Source organism: Cryptomeria japonica, chromosome 4 (assembly GCF_030272615.1).
Source record: "Cryptomeria japonica chromosome 4, Sugi_1.0, whole genome shotgun sequence".
Taxonomy (NCBI): Eukaryota; Viridiplantae; Streptophyta; class Pinopsida; order Cupressales; family Cupressaceae; genus Cryptomeria; species Cryptomeria japonica.
The window spans coordinates 422385158-422413002 of record NC_081408.1 but is presented as its reverse complement, the minus strand read 5'-3'; the positions used below and the strand labels follow the sequence as shown (position 1 = coordinate 422413002).

Sequence of the window (27845 nt, the reverse complement as noted above, 5' to 3'; positions counted from 1 at the left end):
ATTCAGTTTGAAAAGGAGGATAAAAAGCTTAGAGATGAAAGAACAATCAAAAGACATCAAACTAAAGGGAAGTATACAAGCCAATGTGGAGATACAACAAGAAAATAGGTTACTTAAAAGTTAGGTAATTGAATTGCAAAGCAACATGGGTTTAGGAAAGCATGGGATTTTAGCTCTAAAGCATGATCTAAGCAAAGTTAAGAGTGAGAATATAAACCAAGTAGTTGAAAAAGTAACATTCTGGATATCAAAGAGTGTTACTCAACTATAGAAAATATATAGGTCAATGAAACAAAGCTAATGGATAAATTAGAGAAGGCCAAGTTTTGGTGTCAAGTAGTAAGATAATCAATAGAGACACAAAAAGATCTTATAAAAAAATAAATTAGATTGCAATGTGGGAAGAAAAAGATTGGCGAGAGATAGTAAAATATAATCAAAGGTTTAAAAGAGTGCGGGGAAGAACAAAATACCAACAGGCTAGTAAGAGACTTCTTGTTAGACAAATTTCAATGGGCAAGGCACATTATTCAAGAAAACATAATGGGAAGATTGACAAGAGGGGAAAGGAGTAGAAATATAAGAGTAATCTTGAAAAATATAAAAGATAAGAATAAAATATTAAGAAACAAAAGATTCGTCAAAGGTACTAAGCTCTATTTAGATGAAGATCTAACTCCTGCATAATTAGAAGATAGAAAAAAGGAATGGAAAAAGGTTATAGTAGCAATAAATGAAATAAACTAGGTATGCTTATACGAGGGGAAAGCCCACATAAATCACAACACGACTCATAATAAATAGGAAAGCAAGGCTCTCCAAGACCATATCTCTATGACAAGGTAGAATTGTAGGGGCTACTCCTTGAGCCGAGATCTTTGTTTGGGGTCCATAGCAGAGGGAAAGAACATACATTGTCCTTGTTGAGACACATGAACATAAGGGATGCAAGGTTCTAGATTTTGATGGGTTTCAAAAGTTCTCAGTATGGAACGAGTTAACTAAAAATGGCAAGGGCCTTGTGGAGTGACAATTTTAGTAAATGATTCATGGAAGGAATCATAAAAATGGAAAAAAAAAACCAAAAGAACCAATTTATATGGATGAAGATCATAGATAAAGAGACTACCATTTTTCTAGTTGCTTGTTACTTTGCCCCTTATGACTCAAAAACCTACAGGAAAAATAAACTAAACAAAGAAGATCCTTATGAAGCTCTAAAAAGGGACATAGCTAATTACTACACAATGGATGAGATCATTCTCATAGGGAACTTTAATGCTAGAAACATCAAATAATCAAGCAATATGCCTCAAGGAGGAGGAGAGACTGATTAGTAACTCATTATGGTAAGAAAAAGAAGGGTTTTAGATGTGGGAAAGGATATCTCAAGACAAAAGATGATGCATTTCTCATTTTGGAGTCAAGTTGTTGGGGTTATGCAACCCTCATGATTTGGTTAGTTGTAATAGGTTGAGAGTGTGCCCAAGATCGAGGAACATCACATGTCAAACATAAAATGGGAAAGTATGGTACATTATATCATTTGTTCACATAATTTTGTTCAAATAATAAGAGAGATCAAAATTGGAGGTTGTCCTATAGAAGTGAAATATGACCATAACCCTATTTATGCAAAGGTTAACATGCAAACATTTACCTAGTAAAAAGAAAATCTTCAAATAAATAGAGAGGCAGCTCCGCAAGACAAAATCTGCATGAATTGGGATAACCAAGACACTTTCAAAGTTGTGCTTGAAAAACAAATCCAAGATTAAAAAGACACCAACATCCTCAACAAAGACAAAAGATCAATAAACTATAATAACCTTACGACCTTAAACCACAATGCACTCTTGGCATGCAAAAGACTTAGAACTAGGAGAAGTATCAAAAATAGTTTCCAAGCTAATCCTTGATTTGATGAAGAGTGCAAGACTGCAAAAAGAAATCTTAAAACCTCAGAAAAGAGAAAAGAGTTCAAAAGAATGTATGAAAAGCTTGTAAGATCTAAAAATGAAGATGACATGAAAATGAGAAGGAAGGAGCTAATTTCTTTTTGTAAGCATAATCCTAAAAGTTTTTTGAAAGAATTGCAAAAACAGGAAAATAGCATTTGGGGTGTCCAATGACTTGGATATGCCAAGGAATTGTCGAAACCCTTCGATTATTTACTCTAAGACCAAACTCTTCTATACTGAAATAAAGGTGGGAACTAAAAGGTTGGCTAGTGGCAAAGCTCAAGACATAGATGGTCTTCAAGCTGAATTCTTGAAACGGGGCATGAAAGCTCTTGCTCCATAGATTAAAAAATAAATTTAATCAAGTAATTAAAAATGTTTTTTTGACAAATTGGACAACTAGTATTGTCATCCCACTCCTCAAAAGTGGTGATGTCAGCAATCCAACAAATTATCGCACAATAATGATTAACCCCCTTTTCAGTAAACTCTTTGGAAGTATGGTGGAACACAAGATCAATCTTTAGGGTTAGAAAGAAAGGAAAAGGGCAAAAGGTCAAGCTAGTTTCAAACCAAGGCACTCTACTATTGACCATTGCATCACACTCAGACATTTGATCAAGAAGGTTAGGGTAAAACATGTTAAATAAGTTTTTCATTGTTTCGTAGATTTCAAACAAGCTTTTGACATGATTCTTAGAAGTAAACTATGACACAAAATGGAAGAATTGGGATTTCTGGATTACTATAAGGTAGTAGTCCATAAGTTATATGAGCAAGTTCAAGTCAAAACTAGAACTAAGGATGGGCTCTTCAAGAATCTTAGAAGTGACACTAGAGTCAAACAAGGGTGTCCATTGTCCCCCACTTTGTTTGGGCTCTATATAAATAAATTATAGAATTGGTTAGTCAAGTCATGTGGTGAGGGTGTGAATTTGGCCACTTTTATATTAAAAGATAATGCTATACGTTGACAGCCTTGCTTTATTAGCTAAAACATTTGAGGGTGTTCAAGAACACCTAAGAGTTCTAGAATCCTTTTGTTAAAAAGTGGAAATGCAAGTGATCATTGGGAAAACTAAAGTCATGATTTTTACATTGAGAAGAAAAAAGAAGAAGATAAAGTTTGAGTTTGAGGGAAGCCTATTACAAGTGGTAAACAATTACAAATACTTGGGTCTCAACTTTCATAGCAACCTTAGTTGGGAGGCCTGCAGATTAAAGAGGATATAAGGAGGATGTAAAGCATTATACATGCTTCAAAATAGATGCAGATTAGCCGAGTCATGGGATTGAAAATCTAAGAAGACATTATTTGGGTTGCTTGTTATACCCGTGGTTTTGTATGGTTGTGAGGTTTGGGGTAGTAGCAAGTCAATATCAACATGGAGACAAATAAAAAGATTACAAAGATATCTTATCATAGGCAAATTCAAAATTAAAACCATAGTCCCTTACAATATCATCTTAGTTGAAGCTAGAGCCTTCTCAGTTGCAACAATTGCAACGATCATATTGTTTGGTTATTTAAAGAGAACAAAGAAAATGGAAGATCATTGTTGGCCCAAAATTGTTGCAAAGGAAAAGCTAAACATAAGAAAAAACACTTGGATGAAATAAAATATCAAATGGTTGAGTAGATGGGGAATTAATTTGCATGAATGCCCAAATGTGAATGTTGAAATCAAGAAGTATGTGAGAAAGTCAAAGTGGTGCCATGGTCAAAACAACTTAGAAGAAAGAGGGAATTACATGTCTAGCATTTCAATCTTACATGTGAACATCAACAAAAACACTACATCTAAGTGATTATAAAATGGAAAGTAAAAATGCTAATAGTCTAGCTAAGAACTAGCTCGCACCATCTTAGGTGCAAAACAAGGAGGTGGAAAATACCTAAATAGGAATAGGCTGATAGGATTTGTCTTGCACATTTGGATCAGTGGAAACAAAATGGCATGTACATCATAGACTGCTCAACTTTTAAGGGCATTTAGAACAAATATACAAATATTCTAAAAGTTGAGTCTCTACATACTTTGCTTGAGGAGGAATGAATTGTAAAGATGACATATTGCTTGGCCAAAATTCATAGCAAAAGAAACTTGATAAGCAAGGATTAGAAGTTGCTTGATGTTTGCTTTTGGGCTTTGTTGGTTGGTTGGTTATTTAGTGGTCATTGAGTTGTTCTTAGATTTGGGTCCCATAGATTGCTTGGTCTCATGAATGTCATTAAAAATCTTCATTCATTCATAACTCTTTATTTCTTGCTCGTCGACTAGTAAGTTTACAGAGGGGCTAATTTATTATGGAGAGCTAAAACTCTTATTGCTCAACTTAGAATCAACTCTCATCAACTTTGATGCGAGACCAAATAGTGGAAAGAGGCTTGGGAAGAAAGGGTTTGCAATTTTTGCAACTCTAGGAATGTGGAAACTGAAAAGTAATTTATCTTAGAGTGTGATGCACTCAAAGAAAACATGGATAAGTTTGTTAATATCTTAACCACTAGTACATGGTATAATTTATTCAGCGATGAGTATATCGAGAAGTTAAGAGCACTCATCATCAACTTACATAGACAAAGAACTAATCTGAACAAACTATCCCATAAACTATCCTTAACCTCATAAACGTTAAAATTGATTTCTTTCATTCTTTTTCTTTCACTACATTCCATTTGTTGAACTCTTTTTAGATATGGAAAAACCATAAGGATGGCCTCAATAGAAATTGCATATGTTTAAGAGGGATAATAATAATAATAATTCTAATAGGTGTGAGAATGGAAGATATGAGGGTTGTGACACGGCGTTCACTCGTTGTATTTAGTCCACGTCACCCGGAACATTACTCAGCTGGACATGTGGACACCATTTTTCGCTACTTTATTATTTACCAGCGCTACAAGTGTATTGATTGCTGCGTTGTTTTTCCAGTGAAATTCTTAGCATAATATTCTTCCCTTATGAGCAAAATAGCAATGTGAATGGCAGTTCCTTCAACTTCAGCTTCATCGTCGATGTGGAATAGCAGTAGTACTGGTACGAAGAAGCAACAGCAGGAGTTTCGAATGCTGAAGAGGAATGGGAATATAGTGGAGAGGATCTTCAATCGCCAAATCTCCATCTCACGCCCCAACACTCAAGTAATTACATCTCTTTCTTACTTTTTTTTAACAGGAAACTTGAAGTTCAATTCTGTAATTCAGCATCAAAACCCTAATATGCTATCAGAAACGTTCAATTTGGACTGCACTTTAGGGTTTGCAGAGGGGGTGCAATGACAAGTAATGTGCATTCAACATACATTAACTGAATCAATTTTACTATTTTAAATCATCAGTAGAAAGGCATAAACTCTGTCTCTCTAGTGTATGGGGAAACGCCTATGAAATAAACACTCTGTTTCACAATTTGAAGCCAGAGAATTCGATCTTTTCTCATTTGTTTTCCTCTGAAATGATCACGTGCAATGCAACACACGAATGGCTCCAAAATCCTTAAATTTGAAGGTAGTACTAGTCCTTCGCAGAGAGTCCCATTTGCTTGAGGAATTTTGTCGAAAAATTCACGTGTCTTCTTTCTACTTACACATTTTGCTTCCATGCTCAGTCACGTCTCACATATGACATCAAATTTGAATCATACATACTTGAAAATAGATAATGCAGCTGAGTGTGATGAAGCCTTATTTCCTTCCATCTATCTGCAAAAATAAACAATAGTAGAGTATTGCGGTACTTTGGGTGCCAATTTTAAAAACAAAATAAACGAGGTGGTGCAGGAAGGAGAAGTGAGACCACCTTGTTTTACTTTGTTTTCTTTCGTCTGTTTCTCTCTTGATAACCTATTCTTGAAAATTGACAATTTAAGCACCTTGTTTGAGGGGCATGTCTGGGCAAAATTGTAAACTTATTGATCACAATTCACTGCTGAAGATTAGATCTAAAGAGGAGTTTACAAACTGTATAGACTTTTGGTGTCCTGTTTCTGGGGCCGTGTGCTATTCTTGGCTGCATTGGCCTCGTGGACCTTATTAAAATTTCTCTGTCATTCATTGCTATTCATTTATTTCCAATTAACCTTTAACTAGTATCTGTTTTCTTCAATTTTATTTCACTGTTTTGTACATGAGCTTCTCTTTTCTTTCTTTCACCTTTTTCCATTTCTTTCGTCACTATGTTTTTGTAAAACACAGGTTTACTACTGAGAGGGGGGGGCGTGGGGGGTGAATCAGTAGTAAATAAATCTTGAAGTTTTTATCCAATTAAATCTTTTTGTAAAATTGCTTTTAACTGAAACTGAAACAATAATGTAAAGCAATCACACATGGAACAACTTTTGACGTGGAAACCCAAGATGGGAAAAACCACGGTGAGTAACGCTTCTAGGATCGACTGTCCTAATCCAGCCTCACAGTTAAAATCAATTACAATCTTTAAGGGCGCCAACCTTAAGGAGTCACCAAACCCCTCAAATCCCCAATTTCATAACTTGAGCACCAACTCAAAAAACTTGGAGCACCAACTCCAGAAGAATTTCAGTTTACACAGTTTGTTTGCTTACAGATCAAATATACAAGTTTGTTTCTACAATCTGAAGCATCAAGACAGAATAGGAATGCTATGAAATATAGCAAACTTTAATGTCAAAATGATTCTGTATCTCTGCAATATAATGCATTGAAATCAATGATAATATATCTCTGTAAATCTGTAAACAGATGGAGAGCTGCAAATAACCTGTCCCAGAACTGCAGTTTATTACCTGCTAAAATCGGAAAACTTAAAACACTGCTACTGTTACAATATTGAAGATTAGTTTTCAACTTTCTGTAAAGAATACTGAAGAATTCAACCACAAAGACAAGTCTGTCAAAAGCTCTGTTACAGCTCTATTAAGTAAACTTTTGAAAGCATAAATACAATCAACAATACCCATTTTCTTGTGTTGCTGACTATCCACCTTCAGTTTTGATCGTCACAAAAACATCTGCATCCTCATTCTATTCAAACTTCATCTTTTAAATAAAAATGCTTCAGAATCAGTAAATACACAATACTTCTATTCTGGATTTATATATTCTCTCTTCCTTCTAAGAAAATACCATATCTTTATTACCCATCGTCCACACTATCGATGCCTTCGTCATTCTTAAGTAATGTCTCCCTGTTTCTCTTGAACATATTGTTATTCAGTTTCAACTGCTTGAGCAGTTATAACCGATGCTTTAGTAGTTACAACCACATCACAAACTAACCCCTTCGTATCACTAAAGATATATACTTATTGTGCAATGACTGTTATAAAAGAAATACAAAGAAACTATGAACAGGTGGCAGTTATCAGTTACAACTACATCAACAAACTCTTAAACTGATCCATAACAGATTGCATTTTTTAACAAGTTTATAAACAAGATAGAACTTAATTGTAAAAACCAAATCTTAATCTCTATGCCAACTGCTCGTCTTTTAAAAAATATATTCATTTTAATCGAACAGGTTGCTATCAAAAAGTCTTCTCACGAGTTGCCGAAGATAAAACTTTTTGATTTGAAATGCACAGACTTTGCTGAAGATCAAACTTTCTGATTTGAAATGCACAGACTTTGCTGAAGATCAAACTTTCTGATTTGAAATGCACAGACTTTGCTGAAGATCAAACTTTCTGATTTGAAATGCACAGACTTTGTTCACCGAGTACAAAATAACATGGTAACAGCTTTAACATTTGATTATTTTTTTCTTCTTACAAGGTTTTGTATTGATATATATGTGGTGTGTTAACAATGTTACTGATGTCTTCAAATCACAGTTAAATTTGATAGAATCGAATGACATCAATGACAAATACATCAACAGTTTTCACCTGTTATCTTTCCCCAAGCTTTTATTCATTTTTAGATTTGTCTTGTTTGGTCTAATTTATTTTCTTCTTTTATTCCATGGTTTTTGTTTTTTTTAATCTCCATCCACTTTTATTATTTTTTCTTATTTCCTGTTTTAATTTTCTCTATTGCTTCGCTGGATTATCCCTTCATTTCTATATATTGCCCACTTTTATCTTTCCTAAGTACTTATTTTCACCTTTAATGACTTTAATCACAACCTCACCTTTTATCCTCATATTTTCCGAGGTTATCCACATGACTTGGCATCTTAAGCTCCATTAGTCTATGACTAGAATCTGCAATCTCCACATTCTAATGCTGTCCAAGACATTCTAATATAGATCACAGAGTGTGATCCAAAATGTTATTGTTAAAAAAATCTGCATATTTCACACCAAATACATTTTAAATTTGCTAATATAAACTTTAAAAACTTAGTGCTTTTAAACTCCACAAGTACTCTACCCAGCATACAGCAGACATCTGATTTAACAATGCTGGAGTTTTAAAGCTTGATGATTTGAGTAAACACAAACTCCAACAGCAAATAATAGATCTAATGTTTTAAATTTTAATTAATTGGGTGATGTTTGAATTTTTTGATTATAGACCTAATAAGTAATTCTACTTGCTTCAATCATCTTCTGCTATAATGTTTTGTCCAAAGTTTTAAAACTCGGACTTGCCACGGACTCGGCAAACCAAAAATTTGGACTCGGACTCGGACTCGTGAAAGATTCGCGAAAGACTCGGCAAAAAAAAACCGTAGTTTTACAAAAAAACATAAAGAAATTAATGCATTTAGAGAACATAAGAGCCATAATTGAAACATTACACATGTCATGCAATATTTGAAATTTCATCATTCATACTCATAGTTTCAAACTTTCAACTCTAAAATGTATAATATCAAGATTTCTTCAATGCTAATTATGTTATTATATGGAGCCTAATCAGACTTGGAGGTTAAATTTTCCCTACTTCTATCAGCGCAGTTTCCCCCTATATTTTTTGACGGGGGTTTGGGGGCAGCGCCCCTTGCGCTCTCCCTGTCGTGATACAGGGCGGGGTTGAGGGGCAGCGCCCCTCGAGGCCAAAAATACTTTTATTGTTTTATAAAGGCGTCGGGTGTTATTTTTCTATTGGCCCACGTCCAATTAGAGTTACCCCTTAACCCCCAAAAAAGTCAAAAAGGGGGGGGACGCGTCCCTGTGGAACATTGTGAAAAACAACCCTTCATGAGATATTTCACTCCCTCAGTTACACCAAATGAAGGCAAAAAAAAACAACAACTCATTTTTAAAGCTTGCCTGATGTTTTTTCTGGGTCGTGCAAGTCCATCTGAAAGACTCGCACAAGTCCTTGCAAAAGACTCGCGAGTCTTTCAGATGGACTCGCCAGGACTCGCCTCACGAGTCCTTGGCGAGTCGACTCGTGGCTCCCACGGACTCGCGAGTCCGTGGCGAGTCCACGAGTTTTAAAACTATGGTTTTGTCGAAGCTGGTAATGCAACAGGAGCATCTGTTACCTTGTCAACAACTGGAAACTCTTTCTGCTGCATTTGTCCATTAGAAAATCTTTGCCTTTGCATATTCTGTGATACGTGCATAAATTTCTGTACTTTCTTTGTTAAATCTGCTGTAGAAGTTTGGAATACCATGGGAACTTTCCTTCTCTGTCAGACTCAAAACTTTTTGCCATTTGAGAATTCCTGCTACTACTCTCTCAATGCCTCCAAAAGCAGCCTGCAAAAGTTGCATATATTTTTGGGCCTGCTGAAAATTAACATATCATCAAGGTTTTTAATCTTAAACTTGCCTATGCAGGGTCTCAAACTTAAGTCATCAAAAGGTACACCCAACAATCTGTCCATCATTTTCCATGAATGGAATTGTCAATTCATCATCTTCTCTAATCCAAATTTCATTCTTTGAAAATTAACTAAAACCAATAATAAAGTCACCACTTAATGTATTTGAGGCAAAGGAAATCTATTCACAAATTAATTTAATATTCCTGAGTTCCTGGATAGCCTTCATGCTGTATCCTTCTTTGGTGTAATCAAGCTAGTGCTTTGCATGCTCTCAATACTGTCTTTTATCAAACATCCGGACAACAGTTATTTATTGTGCCTTTTATTTCTTTATTCTCCATCATATTCACTTGCTGAGCTGCTTGAGTTGGCAAACGGGACATTGGTAGCAAATCAATACGATGTGGAACTCATCATTGCCCCTGAGTAAAATCACAATCTACATTGCTCTATCTCCTTCCTCAAGTTTCTTCTTCCTTATTTGGTTCTAGTTCACTTGGCATTATTTCTTTACTTTTCTGCCTGTCTTGCAATTTTAGTCTTTTTAATAAAGCTCAAAACTTTCTTCACAGGCTCCCTTCCTTTTTCTTCTTTGCATGCCATTCTGCAACAATGTCTCTTTCCGGAGTTGAAGTATAAGCATCCCTGGAAGAACAATTTGTTCTGCATGCTCATGATCATTTTTAAAGGTGTCTTGTTTGTAAGACCATGTTAAGCTTATTTTGTGGTTACTTGCAGGTGTTTGCAGGTGACCATGTTGAAGCTGATATTGTGGTCACCTGCAGGGTGTATGCTGGTGACCACGTTGAAGCTGATTTTATTGTCACTAACCTGCGTGATTGTGTTGAAGCTGATTTTTTTGTCACTAGCTTGCTTGACCATGTGGAAGCTAGGTTTATGAGAAGTAATACTCATTTGGGCACTTTCTACTTGTATCGCATATATGTATGTCAACATGGCTGTTCTTGAATCCATTTCAGCTGGCTGCACAATTTGAAGGTGCGAATGAATATTAGAGCATGAGAATGAACTGAAGATATTGGGGTTCTAATAATAAGACCTTGCCCCAACAGTAGTGTGTTGTCCCCTTCTTGCTCCTAGGCAGTTTTGCTTTCTGTTAACCTATTCCCCAGGTTCCTGTAGGCTAAGTAGAGTTGGTTGACGACTCGATGTTCTGTGGAGAGCTCGGGTCTGCAATTTCAATGAGTTTCTACAACATTTCTATTTTTGGCATATGCTATTTTTAGTAAGTGCTATTCCGGGCACTTGGTCCCAGTTTTAGTTCCCCCTTTGCTTTTCTGTGAAGTGTTCTCGATTTCAGTGCCTTGGCAAAGTCTCTAAGGTGATGGGAATAACATTTTATAATTTTCATGTTAGTGGCCAAAAAGTGACTTTTAATTTGTAACTTAAGTGATAAATGTTTTTACAAAGTTGCCACAAAAGGGGATACCTAGGCAAGGGGGGAAACAAAGTGATTTAAAAGTTATTTTGAGACACTTTTGAGGGCAAATATTATATTTTGAATTTGAGTTGCTCTAATCTTTCCCCCCAACTCTATAAATTAGAGCTTGGGCTCTCGTTCTATCATTCTGATTGTGTACACATAACAAGATGCTCTTAGAATGAACTTGAAGAGTTATTCTTTGGATTGTTGAGGACGAACACCCTCTTCAGTTAACTTGGTTTTGGTGGGGCAAGATCCACCCTAGCTGGTTGATGCTTTCAGTTTGAGTTTCAGTGATTTTGGCTTGAAGTTTGGTGATAAGGGTTTATTGCAAATGAATATCTATGAAGTGTTTTGATGTGATTTATGCCTATTCTTAGTGCTGTTAGAGTTTTCAAAGGTTTTGGTAACAATTTTCAGAGCTGGCTGTACTGTCTCAGCTACACTGAGATTTACATTTTGGCTCTTATCTTCAGAAAGGGTCATTTTCTTTTTGCGGGCATTGGTTCCGTATTTTCCTAGCAGCCTAGTGATGCAAATCCATATATAATTTAACATGTTTGATGCTCATTTAATTTAATAAGTGAAAATCGCCTCTATGAAAGAAGCACCTCTCTTGGTAATGGCACGTGGGGTTTAAATTTGCTTTTTGATGTTCAAAGATCTTCTTAGCTAAGGCATTTGGGGGTTGGAGAAGAAGTTACAGGTTTTGGAAGGCATTTTGGAGTGAGTTTGAAGAAGAAATTTTTTTGATTGTGAATCCATGCTTGAACTTAAACTTTTCACTTTGCATTTTGATTTTGGAATTCCACATTTAGACTTAGGATTGCATATTTCAAATTTGGAATTCCACACTTCGCACAAGGATTAGAAACAAATTTTGTGAATTTCCACATTTCAACAAGGAATTAATCTTGCACTTTAGGAATTCCTGTCTCAAACAATGATTTCAACATCTCAACCTTGAATTGCACATTCAACATGGATTGCACTCAAATTTTGCACTTTTGTCTAGGAATTTTTACAAAATTTCCTTATTCTCCCCTCCTGTCAAGGTTGGAAAATCCAACCTTAACAAGGAATTTTCCTTGTCCAGGTATCATATCCTTGGAATTTTTTTTCCATTTTCCACACTTACCATTTCAACTTTTCAACTTCTCAAAAATTTTCCTTGACAACATATTTGACATTTTAGCAATTTTGCCAACTTTGACAACATTTTACAACTTTTGACAACATTGACAACTCTTAGCATTTTTGGCTTCAATTCTCAATCCTAACATTTGTTCATGGGTTGTGGGCACAAACTTGAATTCTTGACTTGATCACACCCCAAGGACTTGACGTTACACTCTAAGTCACTTGGTCACCCAACACTCACTCGTGGACTGATAAGACAAAACCTTCTCAAAAAGGCAAAAAGATCAAAATCATTGCCAAGCTAAGCAAAATGAAGCAAAACCACCGGTCCCCATATGCAATGGGGTGTGTGTCTTTACAACACAACAATCTCCTTGTGCCCTTGGTATAGAGCCCTCTTCACCTCGCTTTTCTGGTTTTCAGAACCCCCCTTTCTTCATCCACCAAGCAACTTCTGTTTAGAAATTCGTATGGACAACTTTGCCTGTGACAGAGAGGACCTGGCCCAATTTGTGTACTCTGCACACTTGGATAAGCAATAATTGGGGAGAATATTTGGAGGAGGAAATCAGCATTTACCACTTTGCCAAGGGGTTCTTTAATGTAGAATTTGAGTCTCTGAATGACAAGGAATTGGTTCTCAATATAGGTCCCTGGTTTTTTCAAGGTGACTTCATTTGCATTAAGCCTTGGTTCCCTTTCTTTGATCCAAGTTTGAGACCTTCTCCTTTGCATTTCTTTGGGTGCGATTACCTTACATCTTTCTACAATTCTAGGAAATTGAGTGCCTGAAAACTATTGGCAATGGCTTGAGAAAATAGCGCAGCATCTCAAAAGAAACAATCAACTACGAAAGTTTCACATGTGCATGCCTTTGTGTCAAAATGAATCTATCTAAAGGGCTTCTTGCAGAGATTTCTTTGAAGGTAGGTAATAGATGTTGGAGAGAAATTGTAGATTATGAAAAAATTGCTTTCAGATGCAGGAAATGCTTTTCAACCGACCACTCTACTTCCCGATGTAGAATGGAGTTTTCTTTTGTGCGGGCAAATTCATCCCCAAACAATCAACCCACCTGGTGGGTTGGGGTGGAATCCCACCATTATGTTATTCCGCCCGATACTAATAACAATCTGGTTCCCACACAAACACTTCAAGTTGCAGATTCTAATGCATGTGCTCCCCCTCCACTTGATCTACCTCACGGGACCTTGCAAGATTGTAGTGCAGACACAGGTATTTCTGAGGGTTCTTTGATCTCAAGGGAGAATTCAGTCACCCAGTCTAAAAGCCATGAGATCTCTACAGGTATTTCTGAGGGCTCTTTGATCTCAAAAGAGAATTCAGCCACCTAGCCTCAAAGCCATGAGAACTCTTTTGAGTAAGGTGGATTTAGTTGTCATATGCAGTGAAGAAACTTTAATTGGGGGGAAATGCCATGAATTGATCTTCTCCTCCGAGGTAGAGAAGGAATGGGCAGAAGTGAAATGGAAGAAATCCCCTTCGACAGAACCAAATCATCAAATGATATTAAGATTATTGAAGAGAGGGGAAATAGTCTGATATTGTTGTTGCAAACCCATCCTTTGGACGATGCAAGGTCTTTTATTTTAAGTTTATATTTATGGAGTGGACCCCTGTCCTCATCTTACCTATAATATGTATGTATGTATGTATATATATACATATATATATACGTATATATATGGACCTCTTGTCCACAACTTACCTATTAAATATACCTATATACATAAATATACATACATACATACATACATACATACTAGAGGTAAGCAGTGGACAAGGGCTCCATACAGCTTACGTATAAAATGTATATATATACCCTTTGTCCACAGCTTACGTATTATATATACATATACATATACATGTACATGTATAAAATATATATATACCCTTTGTCCACAGCTTACGTATTATATATATATATATGTATGTATGTATGTATGTATGTATGTATAGATATATATACATATATATATATATACATACATACATGTCTATATATATATATATACATGTATATGTATACATGTCTACATACATGTCTATATACATATATACATGTCTACATACATGTCTATATACATATATACATGTATATGTATATGTAAATATATAGATACATATGTATGTATATACATACATATATATGTATGTATATGTATATGTATATGTACATATATATGTATATCTATATCTATATGTATGTATATAGATATATATGTATGTATATACATACATATATAATACATATACATATACAGGAATATATGTACGCACACACACACACACACACACATATATATTTGTTCCACAAAATACTTGTGCAACATTCTAGTGCAATTTGTCAAACATTTACCTAAAATACAATAAATTTTAGCCAGGGGATTCTACATCTTGAAATCATCAAAACATGAAACTCTATTAATGTTTCCCCGTTCCTTGGAAAGAGAAGAGCAATCATGTTAGTAATTGGATTTGCAGGTGGAGATCGGTTTGATAATGGGATCTTTTTCATCCACTTCCATCTGCAAGTAATGAACCCAGGGATTCGACTTCTCTCTGTTTTTCCTTTCACATTTGTCTTCCCCAAGATTTGAGTGGATGTAATGAGAGTTTCTCTTTTTAGGGGGCAAGCAACTGCAATATGGCCAAGCTCATGACAGCTGTTACAAGAGAATACCACATTCATATATAGTCCAGATGTTAATCCTATTGACACCCTGTGAATTGCAATGTAGTTTCTCTAGAAGGTCATGTCAATACAAATCATTTTACTAAATATGGTGTATATGTGATTGGTTCTATTGTCTATAGACGTGAATCTTCCAGGCTTGTTGCTTATAATTTTCAAGTTGATTTTCCTTAGAAGCAGAGCAGTATGTTGGGGAATTTTTCTGTAAGAGTTAGAGGCGAGAACATAAATTAGGGGTCAAAATCTGGAAACCATGGTTGGATGGATTGTCGACAATTGCCCCAAAATCATGGTCCATCTTTAAGAATCTTGAGTTTCTCCTTTGGTGCCTTAAGTTACACAATGTAGAGCTAATGAAAATTATAATAACTAAAGTTCATTCTAGCATTACAGGCTCACCTTTCTAAAGCCTTCGCTTCTTTAAAAATCTAGTGCAGCGTTCACTACACAGGTCACATTGATGGGGGAAGTGACAAGATGATATCGAGAGTATTGCTAGGTGTACTTTCCTTGATGATTGTTTTATACTGTTTCAAATCATATATCTCCTTTAAGATAATGGCAGATCAGACATGACTTCTAGACAAGACATAAATCATGTTTTAGCTCTTTTTGCGTTTGAAAAAAATAACATTCTTTGAGACATGGCCATATGCAACTTTCTACTCATCTCAGAGGCAATGCGTATCTCAATTGATTGCCTTTTCTGAACAGCATCTTCTCATCCTGGGAGCGAGTTACTACTGCAATCAGAAGATATTTTATGAGCTCTATTTATATTTTGTGGACTGCATCATCTGGGCACTTTTGAGATACAGAGTGCTTCTTTCAAGAACTGGATTGGTTGAGGATTCTATAGCTGCAAAATTTAGTGCTTTCTTAGCTCTAGAGTTTTGTGCACTGTGGGTAAATTTATGGTTGAAAAAGGTTGAATCAAGTACTTTCCAGCTTTTGTAGAAGGCAGATTAAGACCGTGCCTATTCATTATTTTGGTGACCTGTTTTGGCTTTTCTTCTTCAAAATGATGTTCACTTGCTGTTTAATTAGTGGCTTGATTTTTTTTTCTCTTGACATTTTTATTTTCAACACTGTTATATTGGCTTGCAGATCCAGAGGGCAAGACAATTTTATGAGAACTTGGTTCCAAGCTATACAATATATGACATTGAATGTCCAGACCACTCATTTAGGAAGTTCACCAGTGATGGCAACTATCTTATATGCTTCAGCAGGAGTTATCAGGAATTGATTGTATATAGACATCGTTGGCTAAGTTATTGTTACAAGGGTGAGGATTGTGAATGTAACGATCTCCCCCCAAAGGCAAAGAATTTTGAGAGCTACTTTTCTCTTCTATATTCCATTCCTCTTACTTCTAGCAATGAGTTCATCTGCAAAGAATTCTTTCTTTACATGGAAAATAACCAGTTTGGTATAGTTGCTACATCAACTGCTCCAGACCAGGATGCACCCATATCTGAGGGAGCCATTCAAGGAGTTCCATCCATAGAGAAGATAACCTTTTATCTTGTCAGGTTGGTTCCTGGATTATTTCTTACTTGCATTTTGAAACTATTCTTTTTGAATGCATTCAAGTGATGGGACTGCTCATTATTTTATCTTTTCCTGGTGCAACTGAATCAAAAAGTTATTTATATGCTTGAATCGGATAGATTAATTCAATCACAATAACTATGGTTGAAGTTTTTCTTTCTAGTCTAGGAAAATATGCACTGACTTGCTTTGACATTCTTTGAAGGTTGACAGATGGAGAAGTCATGGATGAGCGAACTTTTCAAAATGACTTTATTCATTTGGGCCACAACATGGGAGTCTTTTTATATGATGATTTATTGTCAATCATGTCCATTCGCTACCAAACAATTTATATTCTACAAATTCGAGATGCTGGGACCTTTGTGGATGTGCGGGCGATTGGAACATACTGCAGGGAGGATGATGAACTTATTCTCAACTCTCAGACTCAGGTAAGTGATACAAATTGTAGAATCTTACCATATGGGTGTTCAAACTGGAGTAAATCTTTCTTGATGCTTTGGCTGTTCTATTTTCATTGTTATGATGTAGTCATGTAGAGGTAAAGTAGAACTACAATGTGAATATTCAATATAGGTCATTGGTTAGTGCTATTGTGGTTTGACCAAGACAAAATGATTGCTTGTGGTGCTAAGAATATGAATAGAACTCAGATTGGTACAAGCAAGGTGATTGTATAGACACAATGTCTCAGAATGTTGTAAATATGGTTCAAGTCAACCTAGAATACTCTAGTAATGATTGCTTTTTGTGAATGCTCCGAGAAGAAATGTTGATCAATAAGTGTAGTGCTCAATTGAGTCTTTCAGTTAGAATTGACAATTACTATTGCTAATTCATGTCTTAAGTGCATAATTTCTCTACGAAGTGCTCTGTGGTTGGTAATAGTTTGTTGTTGTTCTATTGTTTCTTCAGATGCCTTGTGAGATTATTTGTATTATCTTTGTTTTATTGTGCTTTGTTAGTGGACATAATCAACCCAATAACTTTGTACATGTGTTTCCTAAATTATTGTATAGGATCAAGATCCTTGGAATGTTATATCATATCATTGACTACTTGTAAGTCAATGACAAGGTGATGTGTATTGGAGTTCTCTATGTAACAATTTTAGGTATTATAAACATCATATTAATAGCATTGAATTGATGTAAACAAAATTTAATTACATTTGAATTCTTGTTAGATTTAGACTTGTCCCAAAAGCTTGTTTGAGTGATTATGTGAAGTTATATGATATCTATTTAGGGGTTGTGTACTTGTTGCTATTTGAATTGTATTTGGTACATGAAGAAATGATAGTCATCATGTTTGGAATGCATGATTGTCAACTTGGAATGTATTTTGAGCATGTAGTTGTAGTTGTGGTTAATGATGGCTGACTGCATAGTATGGGATATGTATGTGATTCACTAAGTAAGCACTATGCAATCAAAGGATAATGCCTTTGTAAATTTATGTTGGAAAAAATCTATATTGTAGGCAAAGGGTACATGAATGATGAACTTGAGAAAGTTAAATGATAAAGAGATTTAACTTATAAACTTGCTTACATCCACAATGGCAAAAGAGATAATGTTTTTTATGCGAGTTTTTTGAAAAGTGCATCTATAAGTCTAATCAATTGTTTTTTTGAATCTAATTGTGATTAAAATTAAACCAAATATTATTATTGATTAAGATCTAAAATTTTGAGAAATAGAATTATAGATTAAGTGGATTCATTGTGGTATTGATACCACTACATCCACACTTATTTGACTGATTATTATTGTGAGTTATGTTGTAGATGTACCTCGAGCTATTAAGGATAACAACTGATTTATAGGGGGAGAATTGTTATGGCACTTTTCCCCTAATGTGAAAAAGAATGATATTTTTTCATGTTAATGACCCTTTGGAAATACAGGGGGATAAAAAGGAAATTGCGTCATTTCTGTTTAATTACCTTTGGATAAAGGTAATATAAATAATTGATTATTGGGAAAGAATATTCTTGATAGATAAATAAGGGAAAATAACAAGGTTGCAAGGGTAACCCAGCCCCTTGGGACACGAACCGGAGATTGGGTCGCGACTCCCGCACTAGAGACCTGGCGGGAGATGTCGCTGCACGCGGAGACTCCACGTCATTGAACCCTCCTGTCTCCCGCCGTGGATTGCAAACGCGGGCATACAAAACCCTCAAAAACACGCGCGAAAGTCAAGAAGTTTGACATGACCGAAGAAAACCCTAAACAAACACGATAAACTTTGATGCGGCACATGGGTAGAAGCAAAAACCGTTGACGCGACCTCCATTTTCAAACAGATGCGACCACAGATTGACGCGACACACAGGCGGAAGCAAAAATCGTCGACGTGACCTCCATTTTCAGATAGATGCGACTACCGTTCTTAGATAGACGCGACCTCCACTCTCAAAGATCAAATGCGACCACCATTCCACGCACAGGTTAGTTTGTGAATGCCGATTTCGTATAGTTTTAAAATTCGACTATAGTCTATTTTATAATGTATCACAACCCAAATTGTTTTATAAATTTATATAATAACATAATTTTGAATTCATAATCAAAAAGTTAAAACAAATTATTGGTTTATTAAAAATTTAAAAGCATGTTATCAAATTCAAGTATTAAGCTCTTCACAAATGAGTCAGAGACTCGGAATTTCAATTATTAAATTAATAATAAAATATTAAATAATATCTGAGATTTTGGTGTTAGTATTAATTTATTAAATTATTAATATTTTGATACTAATATCGTAATTAATATCTGATGTTAATACTGTAATATGAGATACTAATATTAACATCAGTTATTAATTCTGATAGTAGTTCAGAATATTAATATTTTAATCACTGTAATCACTCTAATATCTGATGTTTATATCATTGTAATCACCTGTAGTATCATTGTAATTAATATCTGATATTAATGCTATAATATCTGATGGTAATACTGTAATACTGTAATCATTGTAATACTATTAGTGTTTTGAGTTTTCTAATAAGTGAACTTTACATCACTTTAATACAATATACAGTGACTGTATAAAAATGATGCAAAGTTCACTTATTAAAACACAGACTAACAGCAAAGTGCAAACCAATGAAAAGTTGAAAACTAAAACATTAAAATTAAAAATAGTGATGCAACATTATTTGAATTTTAATAACACAGAAATTAGAATACAATGAAGAATGTGACAGTAAAGGATACAAAATACAGTCTGAATGATTTCATGTCAAATCTGATATTTTAAAAATTTTTCCATGTAGAATGTCAGGTGGAGGAAAGCAAGGCTTATACCCACTTTGGAAATATGTTGAGCAAGTATCAAGGCTGAAAGGATCAGGTGGAACAACTTCTATCCATTGTAAACTTTGTCCAATGCATTGGAGAGGTACCTACACGAGGGTGAGGGCTCATTTCTTTCATCTACTTGGAAACGGTGTTGAAGGATGTACAAATGATTTAGAATGATATGCTGTTGTGAGGGAACAAGAAAGGGTTGATGGTAAAGTTGCTATTCGAAGCTCTCATGCTTCAACAATAGGGGAAACTACTACAGCTCAAAGTCATAATAGAGAGTCAGAACTGGATGTGACTTCTAGAGGTATAGCAAGTGAACATGCTCACAACATACCACACATTGGTAGCTCAAACGCCATTGGAGGATTGTTTGATGTGCAAGGTCGAGAAGTAGTTGATGCAATGATTGGACGATTCTTTTATGCAAATGTAATACCATTTAATGTTGCTAGTTCACCTTTCTATGTAGAGATGGTCCAAGCGATCAATAATGCACCAATAGGCTATAAACCACCTGGATATAAAAAGTTTCGCACTACTCTAGTTGATAGAGAAAAAAATTGATTAGATGAACAAACTGCTCCATTGAAAAGAGTGTGGGCTACAAAAGGATGTAGTATTGTGATGGATGGGTGGAAAGATGCTAGGAATCGTCCACTAAATATCATGGTAACATGCAACAAAGGGCCTTATTTTCTGAAAGCAATAGATTTTTCAGGGGAAGAAAAAAATGCAAAATTTCTTCATAACCAGTTATGTGACAGCATTGAGAAGGTGGGGGCATCACATGTAGTCCTAATTGTTACTGATGCAGCCCTTGTTTGTAAAGCAACAGGCATGTTGGTACAAAAAACGTACATGCAGATATTTTGGACACCATGTTGTGTGCATTCATTGAATAATGCACTTAAAGATCCTGACAAGTCCCAATGGATTTCAGATCTTATAGAGAAGGGCAGAAAAATACAGTGTTCCACGGGCGTTGGGGATGGGTGGACGCGGGGACACAGGGACGGGCTTCGGGGAAGGGGGGACAAAGGGCTTAAGTTTTAGGTACGGGTTTCATGGATGGGGGGGCGTGGGCTTGAGGGGAGACACGTCCCTGTGGAACATTGGAAAAATACAAAATCTTCATATGTAACCATCACCACACACAAGCCATTTATCGTGAATTTGCCAAGGTGGAACTTCTGAAACCTACTGATACAGATTTTGCTTCTTCATTGTTCTTGACTGCCTTTGTGAAGCCAACGAAGCTTTGTGTTCCACGATTGTTAGTGATGCATGGGTAGCTTGGAGACAATCTACATCAGATATTGTAGTTGAGGTGTGAGGTATGGTCCTTGATGAGCATTTTTGGGCTGATGTTAAGTTTGTTGTGGATTTCATTAAGCCCATATGTGAGGTGATCAAATTTGCAGATTCAGACAAGGCATGATTCCATTTGTGAAAGAGTAAAGAAGATAACATATGCAAAAGATATTTCTCTATATCCTTTGATAGAGGAAAAGTTACATGGAATATGGAACAAACTTAACACACCTCTTCATTGTGTTGCCTATGCTCTTAATCCTAAATGGTATGATGCAAAAGTGACCAAGAAGAGGGCTTCACATCAGGATAGAGAAGTAATGAAGGGATTTTGGGCTGCAGTTAAAAAGATTTATGGCCGAGGTGAGGATGCTTTAGTTTTGAAAACTCAATGGAATAAGTTATCATGTGGGCAAGGTGATTTTGCTTTTGTGGAAGCTATATGTGATATGAAAGTAAAGAAAGACCTTATAGAGTGGTGGTGGAACCATGGAGGTGAAGCCCTGGAATTGCAATCATTTGCAATATGATTGCTCTCACAAGTAGCCAACACTTCATCTTGTGAGAGAAATTGGAGTACTTATGGGTTCATTCATTCACTAAATAGGAACTGATTAGGATCAAAGAAAGCAGAGAATCTCATGTATATTCATAGCTCACTACGCCTTTTCTCTCGTGTAGATCCTAGATACAATGAGGGTTCGGCAAAATGGGATCAAATTTCACTTGATGGAGAATTTGCAGCCATTGTGGATAAAGTGGTTGAAGTAGATGGACTAACTGATTTATCCCTTATTATTCTACCATTAGAGGAACTTGAATTTGAGAGTGATGACTATTTGGAGAGCCTCATAGCTGAGGACCTTGCTATGGATGGCGAAGAAGAGCAGATGATAGATATAAGATTTCTGATTTTTGTTTTCTGTTTTTTGTTTGCATATTAGCTTGCTGCTTATGAAGCTATTTTCAATATGTAATCACTAATCAGTTTGAAACTTTTACACAATGATTGTATGGCATTTTGATTTGGCTCATTTCACATTTGTGTACTTAAACTTCAAAGTTAATGTTAATTATCGTTTTGAAAGTTCAATGTCATTATATTTTTAGATTTTCTATAACTTATTAAATTATATTAGAAAACATTTTGGCAACCCCAATTGCCCCTGTCTCCAATTTTGAAAAAATAGCCATACCTATGTCTTCGGCGTCTCCAAGTCTCCCACATCAGGGGTTTGCATTGTTGAATGCTTCAATCTTCAAAATGGAAGGAAGAACTAAATGAAAAAAATGGATAATTTGCTTTGAGCATATTTTTTTCTTTTATAATTGCCTTTTGGGCCTTCCATTTGAATTTACTTTTTCCCTCCAAGTATTTATAATTACTTTTTAAATTATAAACAACAACTTTTGAATTATTACTATGTAATGTCCCCGTTTTGTTGTAAAAACTCTAGTTCTTGCCCTAAATCACCATTTTTATGTAAAACTACAAATGGAACAAGATGTGTACCTGATTGAGATCCTGCAATAGGTTAGAAACCATTGAAATGTATATAAACCATAATATAAATCTTCCAAAAAGGAAAACTAAACATAAGTTCTCTATACCTAGAGTTAGGAACATTATCTTAACCATAGTTATGTCTAATTCCTTATCGAAACTCAACCATAACAGAGTGCGAGTAAGGAGGAATGATAAGGTGTCCAAGAGATCCTCTGCCCTAGGCTCAAGAGCGGAGTGAAAGCTAGAGCCCCCTTGGCCTCATGGGACCATCGGTCTAGTGCCGTGAGGTGATCTACCTAGTGAGGTATCCTATCACCGTTCTCCTTCATCACTTCCATCCTTATCCTTCTTCATGTGATTGGAATTTGCCTTTAAGTCTATTTCTCCCAAATTAACCATGTCTTGTGGGATTAGGTAGAGAATGTAACCGGATTCCTTGAATCCACTATGTAAGAGCCCTCAAAGTCCTAGACGCCACTTTGGTCATTCTAGAATGGCCTACTTATGAGCCCCTGGTCATCCCTTCATTACATCTCATACCCTTCCTTACAAGAATGTATTTCTAAACATACTTAATTATTCTTTTAAGTTGGGTGTTACATATTTACAATGAGTAAAGCATACCATGAATATAGTACGCACATTTATGTCTAGTTAACATAGTTATAAGTTTCTAAGATAACTGAGTCATTAATTAACAATGTTAATTTTGTTGATTTTGTAACTAGGTTAGAAAAATAAATAGGATTCGGATTGCCTTAAGGCATCATCCGAATCCTTATAGGGCAGGGCCCTATCTATTGTATTTATGTGTAAAAAGGGCTGGCCCCCTTATATCCTCCACGCCAAACATAAAAGAAACTCACGCTTCATTATAGGGCCAACCCTATATTGAAATGTACTAAGTTAAGCCTACACTCCAAACGTGTGGACCTATCCACATCTTTGTTATATGCAAAAATGGTTTTAGCGCCCAAGGTTAAATGGGCCGACCTAGAGATAAGTTAAAAGATGTACCTCATATATATTCCAGCCACTTGCAAGGCTTAAAGGCGATATACACATTCAGCGAATATTATCTCTGTTATCAAGCAGCGAACTACCTTCAGTGATCAGCGAATTTCATCTAGAAGACAGCAAACATATCCAGTGAGCAGCGAACATATCTAGAAGACAACGAACATCATCAATACACAACAAACCCTATTGGTATCGCAGTGGTAGCACAGCGAACTTGCTCAGGAGCACAACGATCACCTTTGGAGGTCTGCAAATTCCATTTAAGGGGCAACAAACTTCATTCTTGTGATTGTAACATCGGCAGATAAGCTCTCTATTACAGTGTGCCCTAGGTTAGAATTATTACTGTGATTAGTTTAGCTTCAAGTGTGAAGCTCATTGTAAATTCAATTGATTATTGCCTAATTAGATCTGAGGATCTGTTGTTGCTGGGTTTTTCCTTCTAGAGGGAGGTTTTCCTAGGGTACTTGTGTCTTTGTGTTCATTTGCTTATCTCTATTAGGAGCTAATTTTGATTTCTGGGTTCTTATATTAATCTGAAAGGCTAATTTCAACATGGTATCAGAGCTCTAGGTTCGTATAGAGGTTGTGATCAGATTTGTGCTCCTATCTAACCTGATGTTCAAAAGTTTAGTCCTCATGGCTTCTTATATTAGGGCTGAAGATAGGTTGGAAGGTCACACAAACTACTCTTCTTGGAAGGTCAGGATAATGATGGCATTGATTGATCTTGTTGAATATGTTAGCAAGAATGCTAAGGAACCTGAGAATGAAAGTGAGAAAGAAGCTTGGAAGAAGAAGGACTTCCAAGCTCAAAGGATAATAATAGACTCCATCAAAAATCACTTGGTGCCATCCATCTCCTTGAAGAAGACCGCTAAGGAGATGTTCACCACATTGGAAAAGATGTACGAAGTCAACAACACCAGCTACATACTTGCTTTAAGGAATCAGCTCTCTTACATCAAATTAGAGAAAGAAGAACCCGTTGCTGCTTACTTCATGAGAATCTCTGAGCTAAGAGATCAGCTTGCTACAGTTGGGAAGAGCGTTGAAGACAGTGACTTATCTATGACTGCCCTAAATGGTCTTCCTCCCTCTTGGGAACCGTTTGTTCAAGGAATCAGTGCCAGAGTTGAGCTTCCTAAGTTTGATCAGTTAATGGGAGATTGCATTCAAGAAGTGTCTCGGCTGGCTGCAAAAGGAAAGATTAAGAACCCCTATGATGAGCAACATGTCCTCTTGGCTAAGAAGGAAGGCAACCATTGGAAGAAGAATGATCTCAAGAGAAATAGAGATTTCAGATCTGCTACCCCTCATTCAAGGAAGAGACCAAGAGACTTATCTCACATCCGATGCTTTCGATGCAACAAGCTTGGCCACTTTGCAAGGGACTGTCAAACTCAGATCGAGCAAGAAGATGCAAACATAAATGAAGTATCAAATCGTGAAGATTTCCTCCTTTGATCTATTGGTTTGTTGATCTATCAGTAAGTTAAAATTTTGATCTTGTTGTTTTATTTCAGTAATAATGTATTAGGAAACTAATCCTTACAGTTGATCTATTGAAAATTATTGGTTTACAAGCATGATCCATGAAGGCCCACTTCAGCCATTGCCTTCGGATCTAGATTTGAAAGTCTACTCTAACTTTCTCATTATTAAGGATACAAATTTGATGAACTCTATTTTAGGATTGAAACTTGTTGTGGATTTATTAGCTAGACAGGCTTTTAGAGGGAGCCTCATGTTTTCTTGATTTTGCTGAGTTCTAATCATTGTGTTTCAGATAATGAAATTGATATGTCTAAATGAATTACTTGATTATTGCAAAATGTTTATTTTATGATGATACTAACCATGATACACTGGGTGTATCATCCACCCTTTGCGGAGTGCAAGGTGGCGGTTATTTCTCACCCTCTGCGGAGTGCAAGGTGAGTTCACCCTCTGCGGTGTGCAAGGTGACAAATTGTCCTTCTCTGGGAGAAGTTTATGTATCCTCTGCGGTTGTGCATGATCTATGTTATATGGTTATGTATATCTTTGAGTATTAATTATTGCAGGTGTGCATATGGAAAGGTCTCTTTCATCCTCTGTGGACGTGCATGATGAAAGATAATGGTGTTATATGCAGGTTCCCAGGAAAGTGTGAAGTTATGAAGCGTTGGCTTCTTCTGCAGGCATTGCTAGAGAAGATCATGTAAAGGCTCATTGTAATGTAATTGCCTGATCAAATCACGAATTGTATATTGATTGAACTATTAGGGCTGGGCCCTAATCCTAAAACTTGTAAATGTTCATGCCATGGATTTGTCCATGTGAATTTGGTTATGTATTTATTTTCCTCCCTAGTTAAGAGGGAGTGTTGATTTTGTAACTAGGTTAGAAAAATAAATAGGATTCGGATTGCCTTAAGGCATCATCCGAATCCTTATAGGGCAGGGCCCTATCTGTTGTATTTATGTGTAAAAAGGGCTGGCCCCCTTATATCCTCCATGCCAAACATAAAAGAAACTCACGCTTCATTATAGGGCCAACCCTATATTGAAATGTACTAAGTTAAGCCTACACTCCAAACGTGTGGACCTATCCACATCTTTGTTATATGCAAAAATGGTTTTAGCGCCCAAGGTTAAATGGGCCGACCTAGAGATAAGTTAAAAGATGTACCTCATATATATTCCAGCCACTTGCAAGGCTTAAAGGCGATATACACATTCAGCGAATATTATCTCTGTTATCAAGCAGCGAACTACCTTCAGTGATCAGCGAATTTCATCTAGAAGACAGCAAACATATCCAGTGAGCAGCGAACATATCTAGAAGACAGCGAACATCATCAATACACAGCAAACCCTATTGGTATCGCAGTGGTAGCATAGCGAACTTGCTCAGGAGCACAGCGATCATCTTTGGAGGTCTGCAAATTCCATTTAAGGGGCAACGAACTTCATTCTTGTGACTGTAACATCGGCAGATAAGCTCTCTATTACAATGTGCCCTAGGTTAGAATTATTACTATGATTAGTTTAGCTTCAAGTGTGAAGCTCATTGTAAATTCAATTGATTATTGCCTAATCAGATCTGAGGATCTGTTGTTGCTGGGTTTTTCCTCCTAGAGGGAGGTTTTCCTAGGGTACTTGTGTCTTTGTGTTCATTTGCTTATCTCTATTAGGAGCTAATTTTGATTTCTGGGTTCTTATATTAATCTGAAAGGCTAATTTCAACAAATTCTAGTTGTTGTTGTTATTCTTAACTCCTACGGATTTAATGATTTAATTTCAGAATACTCATGCTTAAAGCATAGCATAGATCTTACAAGTAATTTGGACCTCTTTTCTTTCTCTTGATTTGGAACTGTTGCTGTCCTAACCACTGCTGTTGCTGACTGAATTTGATCTCTTGATCTGATTCGATGGTGATGTCACTGGATGCTTTTGATTCCTTTCCTTTATATCTCTCAATGTGAGGGAGAGGTTTGGCAAGAGACACACCCTTTCCACCATTAGCACCCTTTGAAAGAGTGCAACTCTTCATTATATCTACCCTTTGAAAGGGACACAACCTTTCAAGATCAGATCTGCACTTCTATTTAAATCAGATCTGCACTTCTGATTCCCAAATTATCCCCCTCTCAAATAAGGTTCTCTTCTCCCTTTAATATTTAATGTTTGAGGGAGTCACAACTTTTGTTCCATGTCTTTTGACCATTCATTAACTTTTTTAATTATATTCTTTTTATATTTTAATTTTAATTTCATTCTTTTAAATTTTAATTCATTTATTATTATTTACCATTAAATTCTATTTCAAAGTTGAGGCATTACACACCGAATTAAGAGTTAAAAACCCATTTTAAATATTACATAGGTCCTATAATTACATTTAAGTTGCTCCTTCAAAATTAAAGTGATTGGGCTCAACTTAAATTATTATTATTTTACTTATTTTATCCCTTAGTTTACGGAAAATAAAAATAGGTTATATGTCTTGAATTGATACTTTTATTCCTGAGAAGGGGTCATGATACAATTTCAGAGATATAAATTTCTAGTATAATGGCTTCCTCTATAGTAGTTTGCGCAATTATTTTCTACTCGTAGTCCACTACTCAAATTTTTTCTATCATAGCCTTCTACCATGGTAAACATATCTCGT

At 35.9% G+C, this 27845-nt stretch overlaps 1 protein-coding gene across 3 annotated transcripts in view; it reads left to right on the top strand.

The window, feature by feature from the left end:
- The first annotated feature begins 4793 nt into the window (after window positions 1–4793).
- LOC131030756 (light-mediated development protein DET1) overlaps window positions 4794–27845 on the top strand; it is a 211882-nt gene continuing 188830 nt past the window's right edge. The window contains exons 1-3 of one of the 3 annotated variants that reach the window (XM_057961679.2): window positions 4794–5109; window positions 16077–16504; window positions 16729–16957. In XM_057961679.2, the coding sequence (XP_057817662.1) occupies window positions 4951–5109; window positions 16077–16504; window positions 16729–16957 (816 nt within the window). In that variant the 5' untranslated portion in view covers window positions 4794–4950. Of the gene's footprint in view, window positions 5110–7537; window positions 7681–16076; window positions 16505–16728; window positions 16958–27845 lie in introns of those variants that run through there. The other 2 variants (XM_057961670.2, XM_057961684.2) reach the window with 2 other exon arrangements.